Here is a 10,715-nt window from a genome sequence, read left to right on the forward strand (position 1 = left end):
AAACCCGGGTGGTTGTACGGCATCGGCATCGTGGACGTAACAAAGGAGGACAAGTTAAGGGAAAGGCAAAGTCTCACTCGAACCGTGCAGGTCTCCAGTTCTCTGTTGGTCGCATTCACTGATTGCTCCGCAAGGGTAACTAGGCCGAACGGATTGGTGCCGGAGCACCTGTATACCTAACGGCAATTATAGAGTTTCGGCCGTCGGAGTGCTCGAGTTGGCTTGCAAAGCTGCTCACGACAATCAGAAAACCCGCATCAAGAACAGAGCAGCTTCGGTTCGGCGCTCATCAAGGCAACAATTAGTTTCAGTGAGTGGCAAAGTGTTGCTCCGGCACGTCGCATTAAATGTAATTTACTGAACAATATGTCACAAGCTGGATGGGAAGAAATTTTCCAACTGTGAAAGCTGTAGCGAGTGGCAAACGCAATAGCTAAACAGGAAGGTTTAACCGAACAAGATGGGAATATCGAGTGATAACAAAAACACAACACCAAAAGTTCTTTTCAGAACCATCAACATATTCATAAAGAGTAAACAGTAAACTAATCCATTTTTCAGGTAGATAGGTAGGTATTCACGTAGGAGAAGAAAATAAAACAATATATTTAAAATATATATTTAACAAAAGCTGTCCCCTTTGTATAGTCCTACGTCACTCCGGTTATGTCCCCGACATTACCCATCCGTCTTTTTTTTTTTCTTTTAAGGGATCCAAAAAGAGTACAAAGATTAATTAAACATTATTTGTGTGGCTTGAACATTGCTGTCTAAAAAAAGAGGATGGGGCAATAGTCTGTCCACATTTACATGTTGACAACATTTATATGATAAAACTGTTTATTTTCGTCTTCAGCTGCAAACGCAGCTTGACCTTAAACAACTCGGGACGAGCTCTCAATAAGTGCTGCGTCTGTCGTGTATCGTAATGATGGTTCGCAGCGCAGTGGGGATTGGCATGCTGTGATGTATGGTATTATTATGTAGTATACTGTATACAAGTTTCATGGACCGAAGTTCCCGCAATCCAAAAAGAGGCAATATACCGTGAGACTCATTCTGATACAGTTCTAGAGTTCTAAATACAGACTCGGAAGTCTATAGATAATTTTGAGACAGTTATTCTGCAAAGTCTGTGTTTTTTTTAGTCTTGTTTTGTATGCATACCCCCAAACTAATAGCCCGTATTGGAGATAAGAATGGATGCACGCAAAATAGAAACTGATAAATGCTTTTTGAGGCATGAAACGTGATACTCTCTTCAGGATACCACAAAGGGAAGCGAGTTTTTTCTCAACGAAATTCACCTGGAAACTCCAAGACAAGTGTGAATCTAGAATGACCCCCAGATATTTGAAGCTATGCACCCTTTCGATGGGTACATTTGATATCTGGGGATCAGGACATGTTGTTATTTTCTTTCTAGATGAATGGAAAAACGTGTATTTGGTCTTCGCTAGGTTGAGTGACAATAGATTTGCCTGAAAGTTATCCCCAAGGAGAGCCAGATCATACTCTTTATGTGACACTATGGTTCCCGGATCCGGGCTTGGGTAAAATAGTGCTGTATCGTCAGCAAACAGTTTTGCAGTTCCTTTTAGAGGTAGACTACCAATATTGCTGCCCTGAGGTACCCCTATATTTATTGAACACAATGTGCTTTTGGCATCGTTTACTGCAACATATTGCTGCCTACCAGTTAAATAACTGCGCACTAAATCATTAGCTACACCTCGGATTCAGTATGTGTTCAGCTTATTCAATAGTGGATTATGATCGATTGTGTCAAAGGCTTTTTTAAGGTCTAAAAGGAGTGCGCCAACCATCATCTTTCGATCAATACCTCTAATGATTTCGTCTACAAGCTCAGTTACTGCTGTTGTTGTGCTACAGCCTCGCCTGAAATCGTGCTGAAATTTTTAGAAGACTTTATTTATATCGAGGAATTCGCACAATCTGTTCACAAGCATCCTTTCAAAAATGTTGTTGTATACAGAAAGCGTAGAAATCGGTCGATAGTTACATGGATTCCAAGATTCACCGGATTTGAAAACTGGTACTACTTTGGCCACCTTGAGACAATTCGGATAACTACCTGTGGTCAGTATTCTACTGAATATGTCTGAGCAGATCTTAGCGAAAGCCGACGAGTTCTCTTTTATCAAATGTATCGGAACGTTATCAGGACCGCAAGTTTTTTTTACTATTAAGTTTATTAATTACAATTAAAACGTCATTTGGTGTTGACGGGTACATAAATATCGAGTTTTGGACAAATCGAGAATAGATCTGCGGCGTGTGGTTGTTATTTCTGGGTATTTTATTTGATAATTCATGTCCAATTCTTGAAAAATATTTATTTAAAATTTGTGAGTCAGTGTAATTTCTGATTTCTGTGTAGAGCGTCCTAGCAATTGATTAATTGTCTTCCACATTTTGGATTGACTTATGTAGTGTAACACTTGTTGGAAACATACTTTCTTACATCTTCGTTTTTCAGAGAGAACCCTACTTGTTATGTGTGTTAACATCTGTTTCAAGTGCGAGTCATTAGGTTGAGTCTCTACCTTTTTCAGAATTTTACTCTTCATTTTCATCAATTTCCAAAGGTCAAAAGGCATCCAAGGACAGTATTTTCCTTTGGTTTTGATCTCAACAGAAATAGTCTTAGAGCATTAAGATAACATTGAGCTGCACGTTGATATAATATTAGTCAAACACAACTCGATGCTCTCTCCGCAAACAACCGTGTTCATGAAATTTTTGAAACAGGCGTTAAGACTCCTATGATCTACAAGAGTTTTAGTCAGTTTTGTTTTCTCTTTACATCCATATAGTTTTAATGAGGTTATTATCAACGAATGATCACTCAAATCTGAAAAAACCGTGTCGTTACGAAGATATGGTCTACACATAACATGGTCTAAAATATTGTTGCTTACTGTACGTGTTACATGAGTATTCGAACATACGAATCCCAGTGATTGTAGGAGACTCATGTACCGCAATGTTGTTATTTGACAGATTCACTGGAACACGTATATCACCAACAACGAAAAGAGGTCTAGATTTTGAAGAATTTATTTTCTAGAATGTCATGAAATCGGTTGAACTCAAAAGAAGGAGGACAGTAGACACTTAAGATTTGGAATAACTGACCATTTATAGTCAGCTCGATGCGTATAGAATGAAATCCATTCACAGTCTGAATGTCAATGATTCTATTCCTTATTGAACTTTTTATAAAAACAGCCAAACCTCCAGCGGAAACCTCACGACACGAAAAAACTGCGTTATACCCAACAATGTTATGAATCGAACAGTATTCAGCTTTCAGCCATGTCTCATCAATTACAATTACATCTATGGACACATTAGGCTGGTCAAGGAACAGCTTAATATTGTCAAATTTTGATAAGTCATTTATTCCTCGTAGATTCCATTGGAGAATTCTCAGGTGTTTACCGTTAAGAGTACTCAATCCAATGTTAAAGTCATTAATATCGACATGATAGTAATTCATAGCTCTAATATTAGTCATTGGAATATAGGACGTCAAGTAAGATTAAAGATGTTATATTTTGTGGTGAATTTTAGAGGGCTTCGGTGCTATGATCATACCTTTTCCTCTTTGGGGAAGGAGTAACCATCGCATTTAGATAGCGTGTCATTAGTTTGCTTATGTCGTCCCTATTTTTAATAATCTCTGGTCTGTCGTCGTTCTTCTTAACGAGAATAACTCCATTTCTTCCAGGCCAAACACATTCTATTTTCAAAACCTCCTGGGAATCAAGTAATTCACGAAAAAGATCCGAAGAATATTGAGTTAATTCATCGCGTACGGAAACTGAGGTAGGTATGCCATTTAACAGCAGCGACGGATCAATAGCTGTTGACAGTTTCTCTATTTGTTTCTTTTTTTGAAATATAATTTCTTTATCCACAACATCCTTGAACTTTGATTGGAATAAGTGGTTTGTCGGAGTTATTTTTGGATTTTAGTCTGGAAACAGACTTTATGGCATAAGACTTCAACTCAACACCCAACTATTTGATTGTTTTATCGATGGTGCATGGTATTTTCGTTTTGTGCTACCGGAATTTCCATGAAGATGGCATTTTTCTCATTCATCAATCGGTTTGTTCTGTCTTTATTCAACTCAAGTCTGTGAACCGTATCAGTTAACGCAGAATTAGATTTCTTCAAGATGGAAATTTCGAGCTCCAAATATTCGTTCTCTAATATAATTTTATTGATGTTTTCGGATATAGCATCAACGTTGTATCGAATTGTACGTTATATCGAGCCATAATAAGGTAGGTAGGCATTATAGTTTTTGAATTAGAAATGTTTGTCAAAGATTTAGCAAATAAGCTGGCCCTTTTCAAAAAGTAGTCTTATTTATTATGTATGCAAAGTTACTGAAATGACCAATGTCTTTACACCCACAACGTTTCACTGTCAACTCCTGAGACGAGTTGGCATGAAATTCGTCCATTGAAAATGTGTACGTTATATCGAAGTTCCCCTGTATCTGGAATCCAAAAATTTAAATTAGGAAACCGAAAACTGTAAGATTTCAAAAAACTCCGTGAAACTAAAATCCAATAATTAGAATCAAAAATTTGAAATCTCAAATTCAAAAATCCACTGAAATGTATAATCAAGAATTCGAAAATCTACGATCCAAAAATATTAAAACTAAAGAAATGCACAAATCTGAAATGACGAAATCCAATAATCTAGAATCAAAAATATTGAAATCCAGAAATTTTAAAATTTGTCAATCACAAAATCTAACATTCTAAAACCCAAGAGTTCAAAAATATGAAAACTAAAATAAAAATCGTGAATTTAAATTAAAAAAAAAAATTACGAAAATTTAAAAATCAAAAAATCCAGAATCTGTAAATTTATGATCTGAAAAACCAAAATCCAAAAAATATCAGTATAAAGTAACAAAAAAAAAAGAAAAGGGTCGTTGAAGCGGCCTGCTGGTTTGGCATGAAATTTTAAAACATTTGAATCTTAAAATCTGAAATCACGAGAAAAACTCAAACTTTGACGTCTTTGTGACACTAGTAAATAAAGTTCGATTGAGCTGAAATTTTGTGTAGTATATTTTTTGCGGGAATCAACATTTTTCAGGAAGTCTCATTCATAAATTTGAGATAACCATTTTCATTAGCACTCTAATGCACATGAAAAAAAAATTGTTATAAATTAAATCATAATTAATAAAATAATTATTTGCCAAACAAGTTTTATAATGTTACCCCGCGATAATATTGTAACATATGAAGATGTGAATTAGACATCTTTTGTGAATCCAAAAATACATCTTGGACTATCCAAGCGGATTCTAAGGTAGTGATTTTGTATTCTTCGGAACAATTTCAACACTTCTACCCAAACTTTTCGTTTTCCTTACTACGTCCATGATTTTGCGAATGATCATATTATTCATGATGATTAAATTAATATTTTCATTTGAATTTATTATTTTTGAAGCAAAAAGTACGCTGTGCATAACCATATTTAAACATATTAAACGGACCCTGCTCATCCTAGCTACACTCATGTTTCAACAAATTATCATATTAGGTATGTTTAAATATTAATTCAAAGTATTCGTTTGAATTTAGAAATCTCTACGTATATCTACACTGTGCTCCCGTGACCTAGTGGTCAGCGTCCCACATCATAATGCCGGGAGTTCGGGTTCGATTTCCGTTCTGGGTTTTTCGTCGAAGAAATTTCTTCCGACTTGCACTATTATTTGGACTTGGATATTTGGACTCGAGCCTAAATATTTCTTTTCCTTTTTTGGATTTCAGAATCTAAGCCTTTTCAGTTGTGGAATCTCAGTAATTTGGATTTTGACATTTCAGAATTTTGTATTTTTGTATTTTAAAGTTTTTCAAATTGTTGGTAATAGGGTTTCAATTTTCTAGATTTGAGGTTCTTGGACTCCATTTTTTTTATTCCGAATTTTAATTTTTTCTGGTTCTTTTGTTGGTCTGATTTTCTTTATACAGTCAACTCTCCCTAACTCGATGTTCTGTATCTCGATATTTTCCCTAACTCGATGGATTTCATGGCACCTTCGATTTTACAAGCATTCTTCTCTCCATAACACGATACCTCCCTAACTCGATGCCTCTCTTACTCGATGTGTTTTGATTCATTTTTCCATGGATTTTCACCTCCCTAACTCGATTGATTTTCGCGTACATGTTTTTGTGCGTTATTACCTCAGATTTCAATTGCCCTTGAAAGTGAAGACGGAGTGTTCGTGTCATCAAACAATTTCTTTTCAAGTATGGAAAACCACGAGAAACCTTTCAAGCGAACAATCAAAACGCTAACCATTGCGCAAGGTTTGAGCATCATCGAGCAGGTCGAAAAATATGGACGGAAGGGGTCTGAAGCTGCAAATAATTTCAGTATTGCACAAAGTGCGGTATCAACACTACTCAAACTAAAGTAAAAATGGAATCGGAATGGAAAATTGTATCTAGACCAAAAGAATATAAGGTTGGTCAGAATCGAGAAGCTGGAGCGGTCAATGAATTTTTGTCTTGTCAAGCTAGACAGAATAATTTACCCCTCTTCTATTCTTCGGGATATGACTTGAGAATGTGTCCAGAAACTGGGAAATCCTAACTGTAAAGCACAACCAACATGGACGGGAGTGATATTCCGCTGGCATAATTAATGTGTCGTGAGCGATGTCGACGGTACAATACCGTTCGATTGCTCAATGTCTTTTAATAATTAGTGCAAAAAGGACCAAAACGTGATTTGCTGTGATCTGATGCCAGATTCCGATATACTAGAAAGTGTTGGAAAACCTGAGAAAAACGCTGAAAATAGTAGTTCTATTGAGATGTTAATTCGAACGTTAAATCAAACCTGAAGAATATGTCCGGAATATTGAAATCAACTGAAAATGTTCCTGTGAAACTATTCGAACATTTCTTTGTGATTGAACAGTTCCTGCGTGATCGTTACAATTCAGTTTGAGTAACATACTTAATCAATATTTTCTTTGTTAACCTAGTGCCTCGTGCAAGTCGGACTCGATTATATACAAACTCGATTATATATGATTCGATTATGTAAAATTTAGGACTCGATTGTATACAGTTTGAAAAAAAAGTTTTTTTTAATAATTCAAATATGAATAATTTCAAGAAAAAAAATTAACCTTTCAGCATTAAGGTGAAATTTAAGTGGCTTTTATAAGTACAGTGGATTAAAAATCGCGATTTTTGAAGATTTTGATTGAATCTTCATCAGGAATTGTTTATATCGATATTGCAGCGAAATTAAGAGAGATAGAATTTTGATCGTCAAAGAACAAATTGTAGAGAGGTTAGAGAGCTTTAATTTAATTGATGGAAACAATCAAGTTTAGTATGAATTTTAAGGATAAAATTAATAATTACAAATAAAAAAAAATTTAAATTTTCCACTTCAAAAATGTTATTTTAATCCACTAATTTAGGCTGGTCAAGGAACAGCTTAATATTGTCAAATTTTGATAAGTCATTTATTCCTCGTAGATTCCATTGGAGAATTCTCAGGTGTTTACCGTTAAGAGTACTCAATCCAATGTTAAAGTCATTAATATCGACATGATAGTAATTCATAGCTCTAATATTAGTCATTGGAATATAGGACGTCAAGTAAGATTAAAGATGTTATATTTTGTGGTGAATTTTAGAGGGCTTCGGTGCTATGATCATACCTTTTCCTCTTTGGGGAAGGAGTAACCATCGCATTTAGATAGCGTGTCATTAGTTTGCTTATGTCGTCCCTATTTTTAATAATCTCTGGTCTGTCGTCGTTCTTCTTAACGAGAATAACTCCATTTCTTCCAGGCCAAACACATTCTATTTTCAAAACCTCCTGGGAATCAAGTAATTCACGAAAAAGATCCGAAGAATATTGAGTTAATTCATCGCGTACGGAAACTGAGGTAGGTATGCCATTTAACAGCAGCGACGGATCAATAGCTGTTGACAGTTTCTCTATTTGTTTCTTTTTTTGAAATATAATTTCTTTATCCACAACATCCTTGAACTTTGATTGGAATAAGTGGTTTGTCGGAGTTATTTTTGGATTTTAGTCTGGAAACAGACTTTATGGCATAAGACTTCAACTCAACACCCAACTATTTGATTGTTTTATCGATGGTGCATGGTATTTTCGTTTTGTGCTACCGGAATTTCCATGAAGATGGCATTTTTCTCATTCATCAATCGGTTTGTTCTGTCTTTATTCAACTCAAGTCTGTGAACCGTATCAGTTAACGCAGAATTAGATTTCTTCAAGATGGAAATTTCGAGCTCCAAATATTCGTTCTCTAATATAATTTTATTGATGTTTTCGGATATAGCATCAACGTTGTATCGAATTGTACGTTATATCGAGCCATAATAAGGTAGGTAGGCATTATAGTTTTTGAATTAGAAATGTTTGTCAAAGATTTAGCAAATAAGCTGGCCCTTTTCAAAAAGTAGTCTTATTTATTATGTATGCAAAGTTACTGAAATGACCAATGTCTTTACACCCACAACGTTTCACTGTCAACTCCTGAGACGAGTTGGCATGAAATTCGTCCATTGAAAATGTGTACGTTATATCGAAGTTCCCCTGTATCTGGAATCCAAAAATTTAAATTAGGAAACCGAAAACTGTAAGATTTCAAAAAACTCCGTGAAACTAAAATCCAATAATTAGAATCAAAAATTTGAAATCTCAAATTCAAAAATCCACTGAAATGTATAATCAAGAATTCGAAAATCTACGATCCAAAAATATTAAAACTAAAGAAATGCACAAATCTGAAATGACGAAATCCAATAATCTAGAATCAAAAATATTGAAATCCAGAAATTTTAAAATTTGTCAATCACAAAATCTAACATTCTAAAACCCAAGAGTTCAAAAATATGAAAACTAAAATAAAAATCGTGAATTTAAATTAAAAAAAAAATTACGAAAATTTAAAAATCAAAAAATCCAGAATCTGTAAATTCATGATCTGAAAAACCAAAATCCAAAAAATATCAGTATAAAGTAACAAAAAAAAAAAGAAAAGGGTCGTTGAAGCGGCCTGCTGGTTTGGCATGAAATTTTAAAACATTTGAATCTTAAAATCTGAAATCACGAGAAAAACTCAAACTTTGACGTCACTGACGTCACAAACTTTGACGTGACACTAGTAAATAAAGTTCGATTGAGCTGAAATTTTGTGTAGTATATTTTTTGCGGGAATCAACATTTTTCAGGAAGTCTCATTCATAAATTTGAGATAACCATTTTCATTAGCACTCTAATGCACATGAAAAAAAAATTGTTATAAATTAAATCATAATTAATAAAATAATTATTTGCCAAACAAGTTTTATAATGTTACCCCGCGATAATATTGTAACATATGAAGATGTGAATTAGACATCTTTTGTGAATCCAAAAATACATCTTGGACTATCCAAGCGGATTCTAAGGTAGTGATTTTGTATTCTTCGGAACAATTTCAACACTTCTACCCAAACTTTTCGTTTTCCTTACTACGTCCATGATTTTGCGAATGATCATATTATTCATGATGATTAAATTAATATTTTCATTTGAATTTATTATTTTTGAAGCAAAAAGTACGCTGTGCATAACCATATTTAAACATATTAAACGGACCCTGCTCATCCTAGCTACACTCATGTTTCAACAAATTATCATATTAGGTATGTTTAAATATTAATTCAAAGTATTCGTTTGAATTTAGAAATCTCTACGTATATCTACACTGTGCTCCCGTGACCTAGTGGTCAGCGTCCCACATCATAATGCCGGGAGTTCGGGTTCGATTTCCGTTCTGGGTTTTTCGTCGAAGAAATTTCTTCCGACTTGCACTATTATTTGGACTTGGATATTTGGACTCGAGCCTAAATATTTCTTTTCCTTTTTTGGATTTCAGAATCTAAGCCTTTTCAGTAGTGGAATCTCAGTAATTTGGATTTTGACATTTCAGAATTTTGTATTTTTGTATTTTAAAGTTTTTCAAATTGTTGGTAATAGGGTTTCAATTTTCTAGATTTGAGGTTCTTGGACTCCATTTTTTTTATTCCGAATTTTAATTTTTTCTGGTTCTTTTGTTGGTCTGATTTTCTTTATACAGTCAACTCTCCCTAACTCGATGTTCTGTATCTCGATATTTTCCCTAACTCGATGGATTTCATGGCACCTTCGATTTTACAAGCATTCTTCTCTCCATAACACGATACCTCCCTAACTCGATGCCTCTCTTACTCGATGTGTTTTGATTCATTTTTCCATGGATTTTCACCTCCCTAACTCGATTGATTTTCGCGTACATGTTTTTGTGCGTTATTACCTCAGATTTCAATTGCCCTTGAAAGTGAAGACGGAGTGTTCGTGTCATCAAACAATTTCTTTTCAAGTATGGAAAACCACGAGAAACCTTTCAAGCGAACAATCAAAACGCTAACCATTGCGCAAGGTTTGAGCATCATCGAGCAGGTCGAAAAATATGGACGGAAGGGGTCTGAAGCTGCAAATAATTTCAGTATTGCACAAAGTGCGGTATCAACACTACTCAAACTAAAGTAAAAATGGAATCGGAATGGAAAATTGTATCTAGACCAAAAGAATATAAGGTTGGTCAGAATCGAGAAGCTGGAGC

General features: G+C 34.7%; 1 protein-coding gene across 1 annotated transcript in view; it reads right to left on the minus strand.

The window, feature by feature from the left end:
• Positions 1 to 1,870: 1,870 nt before the first annotated feature.
• The window catches only part of LOC129765838 (uncharacterized), a 27,477-nt gene continuing 18,632 nt past the window's right edge, over positions 1,871 to 10,715 (minus strand). The window contains exon 3 of the mRNA XM_055766274.1: positions 1,871 to 1,899. Within this exon, the coding sequence (XP_055622249.1) occupies positions 1,871 to 1,899 (29 nt within the window). The remainder of the gene's footprint in view (positions 1,900 to 10,715) is intronic.

The sequence above is a fragment of the Toxorhynchites rutilus genome, chromosome 2 (assembly GCF_029784135.1).
Source record: "Toxorhynchites rutilus septentrionalis strain SRP chromosome 2, ASM2978413v1, whole genome shotgun sequence".
Taxonomy (NCBI): Eukaryota; Metazoa; Arthropoda; class Insecta; order Diptera; family Culicidae; genus Toxorhynchites; species Toxorhynchites rutilus.